This window comes from Rhineura floridana, chromosome 7 (genome assembly GCF_030035675.1).
Source record: "Rhineura floridana isolate rRhiFlo1 chromosome 7, rRhiFlo1.hap2, whole genome shotgun sequence".
NCBI lineage: Eukaryota > Metazoa > Chordata > Lepidosauria > Squamata > Rhineuridae > Rhineura > Rhineura floridana.
In genome coordinates this window covers 75,756,201-75,776,788 of record NC_084486.1, presented here as the reverse complement: position 1 = coordinate 75,776,788, position 20,588 = coordinate 75,756,201, and the positions used below count along the sequence as shown (strand labels likewise).

At 44.7% G+C, this 20,588-nt stretch overlaps 1 protein-coding gene across 6 annotated transcripts in view; it reads right to left on the bottom strand.

The window, feature by feature from the left end:
• LOC133389056 (guanylate cyclase 2G-like) overlaps positions 1 to 20,588 on the bottom strand; it is a 120,414-nt gene that overhangs the window by 13,502 nt on the left and 86,324 nt on the right. For all 6 annotated transcript variants that reach the window (XM_061635989.1, XM_061635992.1, XM_061635990.1 and 3 more), the window contains 2 exons: positions 14,170 to 14,362; positions 11,178 to 11,352 (listed from right to left, as the gene is read on the bottom strand). In XM_061635989.1, coding sequence (XP_061491973.1) covers positions 11,178 to 11,352; positions 14,170 to 14,362 — 368 coding nt within the window. The remainder of the gene's footprint in view (positions 1 to 11,177; positions 11,353 to 14,169; positions 14,363 to 20,588) is intronic.

Here is a 20,588-nt window from a genome sequence, read left to right as displayed (position 1 = left end):
TAACTTGGAGGCGCAACACTCAGGTTTGGGAGTTGCCCTCCTGGCTCAGGAGGGAGAGAGCAGAGACAAAGGTGTCTCCTCTCTCTTGGATTACTTTATTGCTTAACTGCATTCTGTGTTTGCCTCTGTAATTCTCACTTTTTTTTACCCACTGTTTGAATGTCTTTTGGGAATGCCTACTGATTATTTGTTATCATTTTGGGCTGATTACCTTCAGCTATTATCTCACCAAAGTTGCATACACATGACAGATTTAAAGCACATTTCCACCACCACCCCAAAAAAGAATCCTGGGAACTGTAGTTTGTTACGGGTGCTGGGAATTGTAGCTCTGTGAGGAGTAAACTACAGTCCCCAAGATTCTTGGGGAAAAGCCATGTGCTTACATGTATGGTGTCTACTGGGAGACTCTTACGGATTGATTCTATACTCCCAGAAGTAAATCCTATTTACTGCTATGGGAATTACTTCCAAGTAAGTATGCTTGGAATTGCAGCTTTTAGGTCATGCTTAATAGCCACCTTGTGTCAAACTGAACAGTTTCCAAATCAGATTTAAATACTAACCACTTAAACTGGTCAGAGTGTCATTCCCTCTATTTCTGAAGCTCAGGCTGGAAGTGTTGTTGCTTATGTAGCCATGGTATCACCATCCATACCACACATAATAAGGAGTATTAGTGGGCAAGAGGGAACCCCAAGTGTTGCAGAATACAAAAAAGTGAGAGAGAAAACAGAAAGGGGATGATTCCCAAAACAGCCCAAATGAGTACTGAGCATGCTCTGTTATGAAATGCTCAGTGGCTGTGTGAGTGAGTGAGTGTGTGTATGTGTGAAAGAGAGATGTCTCAGCTAACAGAAAATTATAGAATAGTAGAGTTGGAAGGAACCTTTAAGGTCATCGAGTCCACACCCCTGCTCAATGCAGGAATCCAAGTTAAAGCACACCTGACAGGCCAATTCCCCCCACAGAACTCCAGTCACAGAATTGTCTGAGAGGAGGGGCTGACTGTTAAACCACTCTGGACATTGGAGCTCTGTTGGGAGAATAGGAGTCTCCTAATAACACTCAGCACCCATCACAAACTACACTTGCCAGGATTCTTTGGGGGAAGTCATGACTGTTTAAAGTGGCATAAATGTCTGGCGTGGGTGTGGCCAGAAGGTCATCCAGCGAGTTCATGGCTGTGGTAAGATATGAACTCAGAACGTCCCAGCTGCACCCAGCATGGAACTACACTTTCAGCAGCAAATACCAGAAAACCAACTAAATGTGTGCTGTCAATGTGCAAAGCATTTGCTGGGGTGCATTTCGGTAGGTGAAGCAGGAGATAGATGGAAGGGGCTGTTTTCCATGCTTGCCACTTTACCAGTGCAATGCCCCATGTTTTTCCTTATTGACCTCCATCAGCTAGGGAAAAGTGGCCAGGGAAGGGGTTGCAGATAAAAAGTTTCAGCAGCAAATTACCCCCTCTCATCACTTCTCCCTAACAAAATGTGCCCCACATCAGTAGCAGACACCAGCAGGGAAGTTCTTTTTTGAGTTGTAATTCAGCTCTCGTTCTGTTAATTCCCAAACTACACCAGTTGTCATTTTGACCTACATGCATAGGGAGAAAGACAGTGTAAAGGGTGTGCACAAGGGGGAGGGGATGACAAAGGATTTAGGACTTAAAGATTTAATATTCTATGAGTAGAAAAAAATACCCTATGCAAATGTCTATATTGTTGCAGAAAAGTTCAGTTCTACATATGTTTGCCATCTTTTCCTCAAGCACAACTGTTTTTGAGATAACAGTCTTATTCTCTCTTGCCCTTCACCAAAAAGCCATGTTAGTTGTCCAGTATGTGAAATGACTGCAAGCAGGTGCAGCCCAAGACATTTTGCTACTTGAAGCAGAAGAGCAAATGGTGCCCTGCCCCCAAGTCAAGGTCATAGTACCATAGCTTGAAAAGTTATGTTGGCATTTGAGGCAGAAAATCTCACAACTACCTCTTCCTGACAGTAAATATACAACAACCAAAAATTAAAATAGCTAATAATTTGTTGCATGGTGCCCCAAATTAGTTGCTTGGGGTAGTCATCTCTTGCTGCCTAGTAAGAGTCGCTCTATGAGAGGCACATAACTGAAGCAAAACACACAAACAGAGGTATGAGACTGCACCTACCTCCTAGTCTCTTGCCAGTTCCCAATTTTCACCCTCTCTGGAGGGGTGCAAGGACAAGCGGAGGGGATGCAAAGAGGGTGCAAGGACAAGCGGAGGGGATGCAAAGAGGGTGCAAGGACAAGCAGAGGGGATGCAAAGAGGGTGCAAGGACAAGCGGAGGGGATGCAAAGAGGGTGCAAGGACAAGCGGAGGGGATGCAAAGAGGGTGCAAGGACAAGCGGAGGGGATGCAAAGAGGGTGCAAGGACAAGCGGAGGGGATGCAAAGAGGGTGCAAGGACAAGCGGAGGGGATGCAAAGAGGGTGCAAGGACAAGCGGAGGGGATGCAAAGAGGGTGCAAGGACAAGCGGAGGGGATGCAAAGAGGGTGCAAGGACAAGCGGAGGGGATGCAAAGAGGGTGCAAGAACAAGCGGAGGGGATGCAAAGAGGGTGCAACGACAAGCGGAGGGGATGCAAAGAGGGTGCAAGGACAAGCGGAGGGGATGCAAAGAGGGTGCAAGGACAAGCAGAGGGGATGCAAAGAGGGTGCAAGGACAAGCAGAGGGGATGCAGAGAAGGTGCAAGGACAAGCGGTGGAGATGCAGAGAAGGTGCAAGGACAAGCAGAGGGGGTGCAAAGAGGGTGCAAGGACAAGCAGAGGGGGTGCAAAGAGGGTGCAAGGACAAGCGGAGGGGATGCAAGGACAAGCGGAGGGGATGCAAGGACAAGCGGAGGGGATGCAAGGACAAGCGGAGGGGATGCAAGGACAAGCGGAGGGGATGCAAGGACAAGCGGAGGGGATGCAAGGACAAGCGGAGGGGATGCAAGGACAAGCGGAGGGGATGCAAGGACAAGCGGAGGGGGTGCAAAGAGGGTGCAAGGACAAGCAGAGGGGGTGCAAGGACAAGCGGAGGGGATGCAAGGACAAGCGGAGGGGATGCAAGGACAAGCGGAGGGGATGCAAGGACAAGCGGAGGGGATGCAAGGACAAGCGGAGGGGATGCAAGGACAAGCGGAGGGGATGCAAGGACAAGCGGAGGAGATGCAAGGACAAGCAGAGGGGATGCAAGGACAAGCGGAGGGGATGCAAGGACAAGCAGAGGGGATGCAAGGACAAGCAGAGGGGATGCAAGGACAAGCAGAGGGGATGCAAGGACAAGCAGAGGGGATGCAAGGACAAGCAGAGGGGATGCAAGGACAAGCAGAGGGGATGCAAGGACAAGCAGAGGGGATGCAAGGACAAGCAGAGGGGATGCACGGACAAGCAGAGGGGATGCAAGGACAAGCAGAGGGTGCCAGGAAGAGCAGAGGGTGCCAGGAAGAGCAGAGGGGGTGGGCAAGCAGGCTGAGGGAGGCAGGATGAGCGGGGGGGCAGGGAGAGTAGGCTGGAAAGGGTAACACATACACTTACCTCCACAGCTCTTCACTTCCATTCTGCTGCTTCTGCCTTCTACTCCTCCTTGCCCTCCAGCTCTGTCTGACTCTCCACTTCCTCCCTCGTGCCTCCATAGAGCACGAGGGAAGAGCTAAACAGCGCAGAAGCCCAGTTTGAGGCACATATCTTTCCTCCACCATTCTACCAATCACAGCAGCAGATGATTTCCCCTGCTTTCCCCCCCAGTAACGTCCAAATGTAACACAAAAAAGTTACATTTGCAGCTCAAAAGTAATGAAATTACCACTCGTTCTGTTACATACAAAATGTAACGAAGTTACCCACTCGTTATGCAAAATTGTAACAAATTACAAGTAACTTGTTATTTCTAACGAGTTACTTCCAAGCTCTGGGTCCCCTGATTATCCAAGCCAGTTGGTCTGGCTTTTAGAACACTGACAGTTGGTTCTTACTGAGCATGCCTGTGCTATCATAGGCTCTAATGTTAAATTTCTTAAATTAATTAAAAATCAGCCATGCAGTTTTTTAACTTTTAAATTGCAGAAGATGAAGGTCAGAGTATGGGCCAAGGTCAGTAATAGGATTACAGCTGCTCTGTGAATATGGATGATTTCTAATTAACTTCAACACATTATGAGACCACTGACAGAAAAAAGTCCAATGGGGTCTGGATTTTTTTTCTCGTTTTACACTTTGAACTCTAGATTCTCTCTGACTGTTTTGTGTATCACCATGAAAACTTAGAGGGTTGTTAAGCAAGCATTTCTGAATTCAGGACCATAAGTTTTGTAAAATTTTGTTTTGAAATGAGCTTACGGGAAGCATCAGAATGGCATGGGGGTATTTTCAATTTAACATGGCGCAATGTGAAAAATCCATGCTGGCTATAATATACAGCCACTCTTGTGGCTTTATAATCCTGAAGATTAGTGCTCCAAAAGAGAGCAAAGTAATTGTTTTTTTATCTTCTTTTATACACAGCCCAACCTCCACCCATTTGGCAGAACATAAGAATGTGATTGTGCCACTTGAGAATCAGGTGCAATGAGGGTTCCCAACTGCACATACTCAGCCTACCTGCGTGTTGTATTTCATGTGTATAGCCCCATTCTTCCTCTGAATGTGTGGAGGTCAAGGGGTGGGAGCAGTGGACACCTGGATCTTGGGGGGTGAGGCCGGGGTGGGAGCAGTGGACACCTGGATCTTGGGGGGTGAGGCCAGGGTAGGGGGCATAATCCCTTCCCCCCCTCTTCACATTCAGTCAAAAATGTGGAATAGAGTTGTATCTTTCTCTTTTCATAAATGCAGCAATAACAACTGCCCAGATGAATTCATAAAACAAATGTTATATTCAATAAAGTTCAGAACTCATGTCCTAGTATAGATACCTAAACAATATTTTCATACAACTCAGGTTAGCCTCTGTAATACAAATTGCAAATACAGGATAGTGCCTCTCTCATATATAGAGCGAAATAAAGGTACTATGGAAAAGATTTATGCAGATAGAACATAAGAATTTCATTCTGAACCTTCTTGGTTGGACAGTTTCATGTCCTGTTGGGCAAAAGTTATGATGGTAGGTGCATCATCATCAATACAGGACAAAATCATCAAGGCTTTACTCAGAGGAACATCCCATCTCACTCAGTCTTCCTTTCTTAACTGAAATAGAGTGCCTCAGTTATCCATACACTTGTGAAATCCACATTGGATTACTATAATGTGTCCTATGCAGATCTCACTTTTAAAATGGTTCTCTGCTGTCTCCACAAAGTATAGAATTGTATATAGGGAGATATAATAATCCCTCTAATAGTTGTGTTAAACCATGTATTTATTTGGCTAGAGCCGTGGTTCTTAACCTTTTCCACTGCCAGCAACCCCTGGATTTCCAAAATATGCTCTCGCACCCCCTGAAAAAATACTGTTCTTTTTTTTTTATCTTAATGTGTGTTTTAGCCCAACTTAGCTAAGATAAATGGCAGTTTTTAAAATCTCTTGAACAACGCCTCACACCCCTAGAAAAAGTGCCTCGCACCCCCAGGGGTGCATGCACCCCAGGTTAAGAACCACTGGGCTAGAGTTATGGTCCCCTAGGAGCTATAAAGTAACCTCCTGTCTGATAATATCACCCTTTTTTATTGGTCAGTTCTAAATAGTTTCCTGCAATTAATTTTTCCCTCCCAAACTTGCCTCAGTTTGTTTCAGCCATCCATGGAGCTGGCAGCCGGTGTCATAGCTCCAGAGGACAACACTCCTGTTTTATCTCTTTCTATGTCAGAAGCAATCTTCAAAGCTGTCTTTCTGAAAACCCATCTTTCTCAAAGGACTTTCTCCCATTTAACTTACCTTCTCAACTATTCTACAGTCCACAACAGAATCCTCTATCATTAAACTTCCCAACCATTATCACCATCCTCAGTGCATTATCCTCAGAGTCTGTAAGTTTTCTTGGAGATTCTGTATACCATTTGTTCATTTGGTTTAATAAAATAGTTCCTGATTAAAGAGAGAGATTGAGTCGATTGTCTGACAAAGTGTGTTTCATCTGACAAAGTGTGTTTCAGAACCACAGGCTTAGAACAATAAAAAAAGGAGTGCTTTATACCTTCTCTGAAGTTTTGGAAGCAAGAGAAGTACCATTTAAGCCCACTGGTAAAAAAAAAAATCCACTCAGTTTCTCTCTGAGTAATCAAGAAACCGTGTTTGGCTGTACGTTACTCCAAAAGCAACCTGGAAACTCGTATGCAGAGTTCTCCAACACACACACCCCGACGGCACAGACCAAGCCAAGTGGAACAAAGCATGCGGATATTCTATCCACATTGAAGGCAGTAGCCCACCAGCTACTCATGAAGCCCGATTGCTCAAGGCAAGTCCTCTGACCACCTTATACTCCAAACTCAAGCTCTGGGTGCAAAACTCAGATCAGCCTACAAGGAGCCAGCCCTGCTGTTTCCCCATATTGTGTGAGTACCACAGTGCCACCTGCTGGACTTCAAGGAAAACAACAGTCTTGCTTCCCACATTAGAAATTGCAGCCATTTTAGAAAGCTTCTGCAGACTGCAAAACACAGGTTTCCACAATGTCACTTCACAGTGGAGCGAACTGCAGTGAAGACAATCAGGATGAGACTGAAAGCACTGCATTCCAATCAAACAAAAGAACAGTAAAACCAACTTCTAAAATGAGGGAGTCTCTAGAAGGTCAAGATGCTGAACTCTCCATGAAGTGCAGCAGAGCCTGGAAAAAGGTAGAGAGTGATCTGGAAGGACCCTGAACAGCCACTATGCTGGAAGACATGCAGAAAGTCAGCATAGACCTGGCGAAGCACTACATCATCTGGCTAGGCCTGACACAAAACCGTTATCGCATCCTAGACAGACTGAACTCAGAAATAAGTCTGAATGAGAAAAGGAAACAGAAACAAGTAAACAAAGAACAAAATCAACTAGCAGATGAAGTCCAGGAGGACCCAGAGTAGCGCATCCTAACTGCAAGGGAACCAGAAATGCAAGATGGGTCAGCACCTGCATCACCTGGTGACACAGTCAAAAAGAGTGAGCCTTGGAAAGAACCAAACCCTAAGACCCTTCTTTCATCAAGGGCTTCCACAACATCAAGCTCCAAAGCTTCTTTAACGTTTACTAGTAGGTCTGGAAAGTGGGCCATAACTGCCCTAACCCTAGCTGCAGCAGAGGCAGAGATTGAAGCCACGACAGCAAATGAGCGCACAGAGTTTACCAGGAGAGACACCATTGCATCAGTAGTAGCTGGGAGTAGCCTCTCCACCCAGCGTTCACCCCCTTCCTTTACCCACTCCACCATCACCACTGCACAGCCCCCCTCCTGCTGCTGGGGAGGGCCTTGCTGAGGTGGTTCAGCTGCCTTAGCCTCCGACACATAGACTGTGCTGCCAGAAAGTTCAACAAGCCCCACCTGCCCCTTTGAGGAGGAGCGCTCGTGTGTGCACTGTCTCTCAACAGTGACACTCACTTCACACAAGGAGGGTGCCCACCCATCCTTACTTAGGGTTGGTAAGGTGTGTCTAGTCCTAATGCAGTGTAGTCATGCCTAGCTATTCCTAGTAAATGATGCTGAATTCTGTGTAACCTGTAACCTGATTCATGAAGCGCTCTGAACTGAAGCTTTCCATTAAATCTACTTAATAAAAGCGTCCCTCTGTGTTCGTGTCTGACTTCAGTGGGTTTGGGCAGGACACAGCCATAGCCCAGAGTATGCCTGCCAGCCTGACTCATATAGGCCTCAATACACGGAAGTTTGCTATTGGGCCCATACAGCAGATGCATGCACTGACAGTAATCCATTGGGCAAGAGAGAGCTGGAATCCAGGAGCCATTCACAGCCATGCAGTCCCAAGACAGATAACATCCAACCTTTCCTCTATGAGGACCTCCTGCTGACAGTTCTACCAAACAGGCCCAACTTCCATGTGCTCTGGGGAGCCTCACAGGTAACCCCTCCAGAAACTGCCCCCCATGAAGGCCATCAGAGGCTGTGGGACACCCCAGGGCATGGTGTCAATGACTCCAACTTGGCCGCCCAACTGTCTAGATGAAACCTGCTATCCAGAGGGCTTACAAAGTTTCGTGACAGACCAGAAGACCTGAGAAACTCATGTTCCTAATCGACACCCAAGGTCTGGAGCTGTCAGCTACTGAAGAGCTTAACCTTATGACAGCCTGGCTGGGACCTGATTCTGCAGCCCAAGTGCGGCACATGCAGGCAGCATTCACAGGCAAACCTGAGGAAGCATTGTGCCGAGCTGGAGACACTGGAGACATGCTATGGTGCAGAGATTGAAAGTGCCTTATGGCAAAACTAGAAAGCTTCCCCAGGGTAGTCAATAAAGACCACTGCAGGCTATGGGTCCTAGCAGATCTCCTGGAGGAGCCTGCAGCTGCCAAGGCAGACATCACCAAGTACTCTCGTGCCCCAAACACTACCAGACCCAGAAGCCCATCATAATGAAGCTGCCACACTCAATACTTTTAGCATGTGTTTTAAATTGTTTTTATTTATTTTTTAAATTGTGTTTTTAAATTGTCTTTGTGTTTTAAAATTTGTATATTTGTTTTTAATGTTTTTAATTGCTGTAAACCACCCAGAGAGCTTCAGCTATGGGCCTGTATATAAATGTAATAAATAAAATAAATAAATACAAGAGAAGAACTCTGCACTCACCAACTACAGGGAAAGGTACCAAGCATCTAATCTCCCTTTTCCTTCCTTGTCAGCTTCATCCAAAGAGTTGCCAAACAGATGAATGACCCCTACCCTGTCCACTCCTCATCAAGTGCCAATGACCGTACTCATGGGAAGACATCTAGACATAACACCAGACATAGAGCAGTTGCAACTGTCTGCAACTATGTCCAAGAAAGAGGAAGGCTCAGACCATGTTTTCCCTCTACACAAGAAGCTCCATCCTCTAAAGAGGTTCAAAGCCTTCAGAGAGAAGCCACTTAAAAAATGCAAGGCCCTACTGGAGGACCGCAATATGTGCTTCAGATGCTGCACCTCCACTGAGCACTCTGCTAAGGATTGTAAGGTCAGCATTAGGTACACTGAGTGCAGCAGTGACAAACATGTGACTGCACTGCATCCTGACTCCAGCAAAGCAATCCAGTCTTCATCTGTTTCCCCTGCCACCAACAATGGTGGGGAGGGACCTAGCAAGAAGACTGAGCCTGACATCTCCACAGTCCAGTGCACCAAGGTGTGCGATCCAAAGGAAGGTCTTACCACAAAATATGTGTCAGGTTGGTCTGGAAGCTGAAGCTGTGCAGAATGCGGCAGCAAGACTGCTCACTGGAGCAGGGTATTGCCAACATGTCACCCCGCTGCTGAAATAATTGCACTGGCTGCCTATGAGCTACTGGACCAAGTTCAAGGTTCTTGTTTGGGTGTACAAAGCCCTATACAGCTTGGGACCATGATACCTGAAAGACCGTCTTATCCCTTATATACCCAGTTGATCACTGCTTTCTGCAGGTGAGGGGTTTCCTGGTGACAGAGATTAAAGTTCTGTAGACCACAGCAACTCCTTGCCCTCGTCCCTGCAGCCTGTGCTGGTGCTGCACTGAGTATCCAGGTAGGCAAAGCTGGGTCAGATCAACTCCTCCCAGGTCACCCACCCAGGTCTCGGTAATGCACACTAAATCAGCACCTTCATCCATGATCAAATCATGGATGAATTGGTCTTAATTGTGTACTGATAAACAACACACATAGGCCAGAGGTCACAACAAATGAGCAATGAGGAACCCATCCATGAGAGGAGGGGGAGTGAGGAACAAGGTATAGATAGTTTTGCTCTCATCTTCTATCCGTCCGTCCGTCCGTCCGTCCATCCATCACATTTATATACTGCCCCATAGCCAAAGCTCTCTGGGCGGTTTACAGCAATTAAAAACAATAAAAACAAATATACAAATTTTAAAACACAAAAAATAATTTAAAAAACAAGTTAAAAAATTAAAAACAATTAAAAAACACATGTTAAAATGATAGCTCACCACTTTCCAATGGCTATATATCCCTCTACCCATGATCACTGAAATTGGGGTGGCATCATCTATGTTCTTCCTTACTAAGACACCTCCTAAACACCCGATATGGACCCAACAACAGCCCAACAACGAAACCTACCTGAACCAGTTACCTCAGTAGGCCTCTGAGAGAATGGGGAACAGACCCACTCAATATCTTTCACATAGGGAACATCTACTCCCCCCCCATCTCACACCTAGGGAGGGCCACCCTTCTTCCAGTTACAGACTCTCACTCTGCAGGCATCTGGTGATTTTCTCCTATTGTTCAGTTCACTGCACAGTCTCTCACCCTTCACAGGAACTACACATACACCAAACGCCCTCCCCACTGCCAAGCTCCTCTGGATTGGTAAAAAAAAATAGCAGGGGCAGTGCCCATGCCCTCAGGACTCCCCATGGGGCTCCCCAAGGGCAGCCGGACTTTTATGCCCCCTGACCCAGCCAGGAGCTGATGCAAGAGGCTACAAGATTAACTGCAGCCCCTCTCTGGAGTCAGGGCCAGGCAGGGGATTCCAGTCCTTGCAGCACTTACCGGGGACTTCAACTGTCTCAAGAGACAGCAACCCAGAGGAGCAAGCAAGCAAGCACCCAGATGCTCAGATACTCACTGCCAGGTGACAGATGCCATCATTCCAGGCCTTTCAGAACAGTCTGAAGACACTCCTGTTCTATTTGGTCTTCTCTTGAGATGCTCTTGTTGGATTTAGTTGTACCTTATTACTGGATTTTTAACATATTTAGTTTGATTGTTGATTTATTGTTTATTGCTGATTTTATTTTTATTTTGCAAGCTGCCATGACAGGGCTTTTGCCCTTCAAGGCACCCTAAAAATGTTTTAAATAAGAAATAAAGCCAACAGGATTTTGTTTTTTGAAGGAGTGAACATTTAAGCCTCTAAATTAGCTCACAACTTCTAAAATGGAATAATAAACTAATAAAAGCATCTGCCTATTGTTTGATAATGAGCTATGCACTGACTGACAAATTAATTTCTACAGATAAAAACAATTAGAAAAGCTCTAAACTCAGTTCAGAGGAGACTGATGCCCTTTACCTGTATGAATACCAATACGCAGCCTCAGCTTCTCATTTGGCATATGCCTAATCTTGAAGGAAATGATTGCACTGAGAAAGTGCAAAGACATGGTAGCAATTTCCTCAGCGTGTTTCTTCCCATTGCGAATGGGGAGGCCACTAGCAACCATGTAAGCATCTCCAATGGTTTCAACCTGTAAACAATTAAAGTAATCATTAGTGCTTGGATAGAGGTGTGCCACCAACAATGACAGACATTAATGGCTTAATTATTTCATTGAGAAGTAGGACATGGGAAAGGAAGGAAAGCTTAGTTTTCAACTGCTTAGAAAGCGTAGGGCTGATTTAGACACCATAAAGATATGTTAGCCCTTTCTGTCCCCTTTGGGTAAAAATTTGTATGTGATGCACACAAAAATGGCTAGATGAAAGGAATCCATCATCCATTTCTCATGATGATCTCCAGAGATGCTGTCCAAATTGTTCCCTCATTGGTACTGAAACGGATGTTTCTGCATACCCCCTCCTGAGAGGAACCTCATTGTTTTCTTCTAAAAGATTTTATGTTTTTGAGTTCACTCATCTCTCAGCATCCCAAAGTGGAGTGTCCTTGCCATTGGCCAAGCTGTCTACTTCCCAGTGGGAACTATAGAGACCAGCCTTCTTTCTTTCTCACCCAAGTACAGTAGTTTAAGACTCCCAGATCTCCACTATAGCATTTGGGTGAATTTTGCAAGGGGACTAAAGTAATTTGGGCAATCTGAAATGCAGGAATTCCTCAACTTTGGGGGCTTAAGGTCACCAACACAAATTGGAGAACCTGTGTGGGCCCCCCCCACACACACACCACAATCAAGCGCACACTGTAACCTTTTCTATTGACTATGATAAAATGCTTCATACAAGCCTAATTTTAGCAGAAGGAGGGGACCTAGTCAAAGTGTCTGTGGGAACAGGAACTGAAAGGGATGTTTCTGCATGCCCTCTTCCACAGTTTCTCAAGGAGTAGAAGTCCTAATCAGCCTGAATAGTGGTAATCCTAAACATAGAATCTGAAACCATTACCATTTTAATATAATTCTCTCTCATTTATTTTCTCTAAGGCGTAGACATTGCCATAGCTGGAAATTGACTAGTGAAAAGATTGGGCTGGTGCTTAGGTACCAAACACGAGTTAACATAAACTATTTTACAAAAAGAGAAAGATTCTTTTTTAAAACCCCAATTCAGTAAACCCAACCCATTCCCTGGGACATCCTCAGGAGCATGATGGTGCCAAAACACTCCCCCCACCCCACAATAAACTTCCCTAAAACTTCCATGTGACTCTTCCAACCCGCTGACCTACTCATGAACCCTGCCCGCTCCCTGCTTTCTCTTCATCAAAAACATATTGGCTGGTAGTGGCAGCAACAGCAACGGAGAGTCCTGTAAGGTAACCATTTGTCTCTGGTACCTGAAATACTGCAACAACATTGTTGCAGGTACTAGAGGCCTGGGAGAAGTAGTTTTCCAGGGTTCCTGAATATTCATTCAGTAAGGTACTCTGGAAACTACATTTCACAGGGCTCCTTACACTCAGGACTGCTGAATAAACCCATGACAGACTCCTAGATACAAGGAGCCATGTAAAGCTACATATCCCAAGGCCCTCTGCTCAACTGCATATGTTCAGAAGCTTTGTTTTACATTCAAAGCCAGAGGAAATATATATCTTGTAAGTCAGCACAGCACAGGAGAAAATTGTATTCCAAGATAGGTAAACATGAACTATGGTGATATCCCTAGTTTTATTATAGGTACCGACCCAATGATGGGTGTCTTGTTTGAGACAGTGGCCCAGCTAACTAAAATTGAACTATTTCTGTGTATTATACAAAAGGTACTTATTGTCCTTGTTACCAGCAAGACTACCCTCCTGCCATTGTATGCATAGGGTCAAGGGTACTTGCTTTCTCCCTTCCCATGTATCTACACAGAGCCCTAAGCTCACAGGTTATCAACAGCAGTTGTCTACTGCAAGCAGAGAATAGAATAAAGAGGACCCCACTCAAGAATTCTTGAGTCTTGAGAGATACCAGAAATTTCTATTTGGGAGTCAGACTTCAGACAGCAAAACAGTCTTTATAATATATACTATTTATTCATATCTTGCACACTACAATTAATACAATGCATTCTAGGTGGCCTTAGCCATCACTGTAGAAACACAAAAAAAGAAAAATATATAACATTGATATTCTCAGATACTAATATCAATTCATAGGTGAATTGGCCAGGTTACTTCTGGCCATTCAGAAAATCCTACTAAGGTATTTTCCTGTTCTCTTCATCATTTATGTTCTAACTCAGACTTGTTTATTTTAAATCTACTATCTTGGCTGTACATCCAGACTTCTTGGAGGGGGAGAATGGGAAAAACACTTGTCTTTCAAAAATGCTGTTTCTGCAACTCTGAAGGGGATCAAGTTCAAACTGCTCCTGTTTTACTGGTGGCTCTTGTAACTATAGCAAACTTCAAACACTAGTTCAATAAGTCATAAGCATATTCTAAGCAAATCTAAGCATGTGTAAATGATTTCAGCACATTATATGCATATTTTAAGCCGTTATCTGGATCTTCTCATTACAGTCCTGCAAATACCTTTGACACAATCAAATCTGTTCTCTCTTCCTCTTCCCCTATGGTATATTATAATCTGGATTCTGTGAGCTAATCTTCTAGGGGAATTTAGCATTATTTAATAAACTATCCATACTAAGTGCTCAGTGCAAGGGGTGTGACTAGCCTTGATGGCATTAGATTCCTTACCAGTCTTGTGTTCTATGGCTTAAGACTGCATAAGACACCTTACCAGCCTCAATGGCATAAGACACATTAGCAGACGTGTGTCTTTCTCTGGGAAAGAAGGAGCCAAATACGTGTGGCCAAAACTGGGTGAAGATTAACAGTAGCAAAATAAGTTGAATGTCCTTAAAATTAACCCCCAGAGTGAATGCTGTCTGCCTACCTTGTAGACATCATATGTTTTAATGATGTTATCAAACAGACTGTAGAGGTCATTGAGGAGATTCACAACCTGTAGCGGAGAGCTGAGAGAGCACAACTTGGTGAAGCCAACAATGTCCGAGAAGAAAATGGAGACTGAATCAAAGCTCTCAGGTTCCACTGATCTCCCAGCAACAAGCTGTTCTCCTATGAAGCTAGAACATGAATGGATAAGGGGTGGGGATAGACAAATCTATCAGTTCTGGTGTCTCTTCATTTCTTACTTAAGAACATAAGAAGAGCCTGCTGGATCAGGCCAGTGGCCCATCTAGTCCAGCATCCTGTTCTCACAGTGGCCAACCAGGTGCCTGGGGGAAGGCCGCAAGCAAGACCCGAGTGCAAGAACACTCTCCCCTCCCGAGGCTTCCGGCAACTGGTTTTCAGAAGCATGCTGCCTCTGACTAGGATGGCACAGCACAGCCATCACGGCTAGTAGCCATTGATAGCCCTGTCCTCCATGAATTTGTCTAATCTTCTTTTAAAGCCATCCAAGCTGGTGGCCATTACTGCATCTTGTGGGAGCAAATTCCATAGTTTAACTATGCGTTGCGTAAAGAAGTACTTCCTTTTGTCTGTCCTGAATCTTCCAACATTCAGCTTCTTTGAATGTCCACGAGTTCTAGTATTATGAGAGAGGGAGAAAAACTTTTCTCTATCCACTTTCTCTATCCACTTTCTCAATGCCATGCATAATTTTATACACTTCTATCATGTCTCCTCTGACCCGCCTTTTCTCTAAACTAAAAAGCCCCAAATACTGCAACCTTTCCTCGTAAGGGAGTCGCTCCATCCCCTTGATCATTCTGGTTGCCCTCTTCTGAACCTTTTCCAACTCTATAATATCCTTTTTGAGATGAGGCGACCAGAACTGTACACAGTATTCCAAATGTGGCCGCACCATAGATTTATACAACGGCATTATGATATCGGCTGTTTTATTTTCAATACCTTTCCTAATTATCGCTAGCATGGAATTTGTCTTTTTCACAGCTGCCGCACACTGGGTCAACATTTTCATCGTGCTGTCCACTCCAACCCCGAGGTCTCTCTCCTGGTCGGTCACCGCCAGTTCAGACCCCATGAGCGTATATGTGAAATTAAGATTTTTTGCTCCAATATGCATAATTTTACACTTGTTTATATTGAATTGCATTTGCCATTTTTCCACCTATTCACTCAGTTTGGAGAGATCTTTTTGGAGCTCTTCACAATCCCTTTTTGTTTTAACAACCCTGAACAATTTAGTGTCGTCAGCAAACTTGGCCACTTCACTGCTCACTCCTAATTCTAGGTCATTAATGAACAAGTTGAAAAGTACAGGTCCCAATACCGATCCTTGAGGGACTCCACTTTCTACAGCCCTCCATTGGGAGAACTGTCCGTTTATTCCTACTCTCTGCTTTCTGCTTCTTAACCAATTCCTTATCCACAAGAGGACCTCTCCTCTTATTCCATGACTGCTAAGCTTCCTCAGAAGGCTTTGGTGAGGTACCTTGTCAAACGCTTTTTGAAAGTCTAAGTACACTACGTCCACTGGATCACCTCTATCTATATGCTTGTTGACACTCTCAAAGAATTCTAATAGGTTACTGAGACAGGACTTTCCCTTGCAGAAGCCATGCTGGCTCTGCTTCAGCAAGGCTTGTTCTTCTATGTGCTTAGTTAATCTAGCTTTAATCATACTTTCTACCAGTTTTCCAGGGACAGAAGTTAAGCTAACTGGCCTGTAATTTCCGGGATCCCCCCTGGATCCCTTTTTGAAGATTGGCGTTACATTTGCCACTTTCCAGTCCTCAGGCACGGAGGAGGACCCGAGGGACAAGTTACATATTTTAGTTAGCAGATCAGCAATTTCACGTTTCAGTTTTTTGAGAACTCTTGGGTGGATGCTATCCAGGCCTGGTGATTTGTCAGTTTTTATATTGTCCATTAAGCCTAGAACTTCCTCTCTTGTTACCACTATTTGTCTCAGTTCCTCAGAATCCCTTCCTGCAAATGTTAGTTCAGGTTCAGGGATCTGCCCTATATCTTCCACTGTGAAGACAGATGCAAAGAATTCATTTAGCTTCTCTGCAATCTCCTTATCGTTCTTTAGTACAACTTTGACTCCCTTATCATCCAAGGGTCCAATCGCCTCCCTACATGGTCTCCTGATTTGAATGTATTTATAGAATTTTTTGTTGTTGGTTTTTATGTTCTTAGCAATGTGCTCCTCAAATTCTTTTTTAGCATCCCTTATTGTCTTCTTGCATTTCTTTTGCCAGAGTTTGTGTTCTTTTTTATTTTCTTCATTCGGACAAGACTTCCATTTTCTGAAGGAAGACTTTTTGCCTCTAAGAGCTTCCTTGACTTTGCTCATTAACCATGCTGGCATCTTCTTGGCCCTGGTGGTACCTTTTCTGATCTGCGGTATGCACTCCAGTTGAGCTTCTAATACAGTGTTTTTAAACAACTTCCAAGCATTTTCGAGTGATGTGACCCTCTGGACTTTGTTTTTCAGCTTTCTTTTTACCAATCCCCTCATTTTTGTGAAGTTTCCTCTTTTGAAGTCAAATGTGACCGTGTTGGATTTTCTTGGCAATTGGCCATTTACATGTATGTTTAATTTAATAGCACTATGGTCACTGCTCCCAATCGGTTCAACAACACTTACATCTCGCACCAGGTCCCGGTCCCCACTGAGAATTAAGTCCAGGGTTGCCGTCCCTCTGGTCGGTTCCATGACCAACTGGTCTAGGAAATAGTCATTTAGAATATCTAGAAACTTTGCTTCTTTGTCATGACTGGAACACATATGCAGCCAGTCTATGTCTGGGTAGTTGAAGTCACCCATTACTACCACATTTCCTAGTTTGGATGCTTCCTCAATTTCATATCTCATCTCAAGGTCTCCCTGAGCATTTTGATCAGGGGGACGATAGATCGTTCCCAGTATTAAGTCCCTCCTGGGGCATGGTATCACCACCCACAACGATTCTGTGGAGGAGTCTGCCTCTTTTGGGGTTTCGAGCTTGCTGGATTCAATGCCTTCTTTCACGTATAGAGCGACTCCGCCACCAATACGTCCTTTCCTGTCCTTCCGATATAGTTTATATCCAGGGATAACCATATCCCACTGGTTTTCTCCATTCCACCAGGTCTCCGTTATGCTCACTATATCAATGCTCTCCTCCAAGACCAAGCACTCCAGTTCTCCCATCTTGGTTCGGAGGCTCCTTTTCCAGTCTTAACTATTGTTCTCCACTTTTTCCACAGGAAATGGAGATTTATTTTTTACATCCTCATGAAAATTGGTCAGTATTGTAGTGTGAATTTCTCTTAATTTTAATACACTTTTTTCTTTGCAGGCAGTCACTGCTGGGTTAATGCTTTCAATTAGCCTAGACAGGAAACTCTTCAAGTAATTTGCATATGCTATTCCTCCTCTCTTCCAGGAAACCTCAGTTTAGTTTCCTGTCCAGCCTAGATCAGAACTCTTTTTTCTCCTCTTGCCTATCTAGAAAGAATGTTTCCTTTTCTTGCTTCTAAATGCCTCTGCCCTTTTTTTCTTAGCTTCTCTGTTGATGCAATCTCTCTTCCCCCCCCTGTTGTTTTTTCCTACCCCTACCCCATCTACCCCCCACCTTTTTACTTCACCTTCTGGCACTAAGGTGTCTGTTGGAGGAAGCTACTGGTTCTTTTTAGCTGCACATGGGAAAATGGGATTCTGTGGCCAAGGAGTCTGCCATCACCAAGTAGAGCATTTGATGCAAGGCTGCACAGACCCTGGCTATGGCTATCCTGCCAAATTGGGGTGAGGGATCCATGGTCTCCACACTGAGCACAGAGATGATGCCCCAAATGGAACCACTTATTTATTTATTTACAGTACTCATAGCCCGCTGTTCGTGGAATAATTTCAATCCCAGTGTGAGGAACAAAGTAATAAACTTAAACAGAAAAAAATATACACAAATTTCAAAATCATATAAACAGGTCCAGTAAACAAATTAAGAATTATTGAGAAGGCAGGCAAGCAAAACTACATTAAGAACTAAAACTTCCCATTTAACCTAGGTAAAACTATACACTAGCTGTTCAAACAGATTAACCAACTAATTGCCTTAGCAACAGCTCCCCACCTCATTTATCAGCTATGTCAGGCCATTCACTCCCCCTTGCAATCCAATGGGCCAGGGAGACAATGTTTATTGTGGATGAGGTGACCAGCATTCCAATTTTGCAGCAACAAACAATTTGAGAGGGGAACTCTCCTGAACAGAGCTTCTTCCCTCACTCTCTTTCCAACATGACAGAGCCTTTTTTTCCTATCTTGGAACTAGAGGGCAATAGCATGTGTGACCAGCAGGGGGCACCAGAGGACACAATGAGTGTGCAATTTTATTTCTTGCTCAACCCAGACTTCTACCCAGAGCAGCCCAGCAAACAGCTCAGCACCAGCAATAAAAGTACTGTTCCCACATTACATCCTTGCTTATTAAGGTAATTAAAAGGGCACTGAGGGAGGGGAGTCCCATAAAACAGGCCAAATGACACAAGCATAAGAAGGCTTCCAGGCGTCAGTCCCCCTTTTCTTCCTCATCTTCCTCATCCTTCCCCCTCCCCCACGCTGCCACTGCAAAAAGGGGAAAAACACATAAAAAATTAAGAGAAAGGCCCCTAAATGCAAGAGCATCGTCCAGGTCTCTTTGGAGTTTCAAGGGGCCCTTTCCATGTTGCTAGATCCCCTGATGATGGATCTCGCAGCCACAACCCCAATCCAGGGGGAGGCATCTGCCACTCCTGTAAGTCAAGGGGTTCCCTCCATCTCCTCAGAGCCCATTTATGATCTCAAGGCCAACAGGTTCAGTGAAGCTCTATGTTGCTTAGAGGATCTCCCCCAGGTAGGCAGCCCAACTTCTGAGGGAGGGAAGAAGATTTTATGCCATTATTTATTGTCTATTTCTCAACTCTATCTCCACCCTCTTTCCTTCCCTCCCCAGCTTCCTATTAAAGGGGGAGCCATTACTGCCATCTAATAAATGTTATTGAAATTTGTATATGCAGAGATGCAGCGGTCTGAGATGCGTGTGTGCCAGTGTGTGCATTTACCTAAGCAGCAGGCTTTTACCCTGTATTGAGATCACTGAGACTTAAGACTTAGTAAAAGAAGAAAAGCTACTTTATGTACAGAAATACATAGTAGATAGGAAAAGCATATCTAGTTCTAACTAACTAACTAAGTTGGAGGTGCAATGCCCAGACATGAGTATTGCCCTGATGGCTCAAGAGAGAGAACAGTGGACAGTCGAAGAAGACAAAGGAAGAAGGGGCAGATAAGCTTCCCTGAGCACATCAGCTTAATGGAAGGAAGTTAGATAGAGAACAGCACAGATAAAGGTAGGCAAGACTAGCCAGCTGGAGGACCATAACTCTATCTTCCTTTTGGAATACAAACAAAAGAACCCAAACAGGAGTTCCTCTTGCCCCACTTCCAACAATAAAGCTACTCAGAAATAAGTAGACTTCTTCAACACTCTGTAGAATGTCCAGACACTGAGGTTTTCCACCAGATTCTTCTCCTGCAGGGTGGAGGGCACTCAATAGCCCCTGGCTACCAGCCCTTCTATACGCATCCCCTCCTTTCCTCCTGCTCACCAGAGTACTCAAGAGCAGGAGCAAGCAATCATGATTGTTGTAGCTCCTCAATGGCCACACAGACTATGGTCCTCAGAAATCATGCTGGCCACTTCTGTTGTTACCAGATCTCCTCATACAAAGTCCCATTCATCACACAGACCCAGCATGGCTCAGGCTAGCCAACTGGAAAATGAGTAGCAAACCTATCCGAGCAGATCATCGAGACCATCCTAGCAGCGCACAAGCAATCCACTATCTGCATCTCCAAGGCCTTAAGGAAGGCATTAGCTTGCTGGTGCTGCTGCAAACAAGTAGACTTCCTAAATCCATCCCTATAGTAGGTCCTCCAATTCCTACAAGATGGCCTACCACAGGGCCTAAAGCCCAACTCTCTCAAATGACAGGTGTCAGCACTGGCATCTATGCTCTTCACATTGGACAGACAGTGCATCAGTACTCATCCACTCATGAAACAATTTCTCAAAGGGACATTTCCTGGCCCCTCTTGGAAATGACACACTATACTACAGGTGCATACCCAGCCATCTTTTGAACCTTTGGGGACCATCCCCCTACAGATCCTGACTCTAAAGATGACATTCATGGTGGCTATCATGTCAGTCAGGAGGGTATCAGTGCTCAGCACCCTATCCATTAGGAAGGAACTCTGATTTTTTCATAAAAACTTAGTGATTCTGAGAACCAGAATAGATCCCACCTTCATCCCTAAGGTGAACACAATGTTCCTAAGGGCATAAGAAC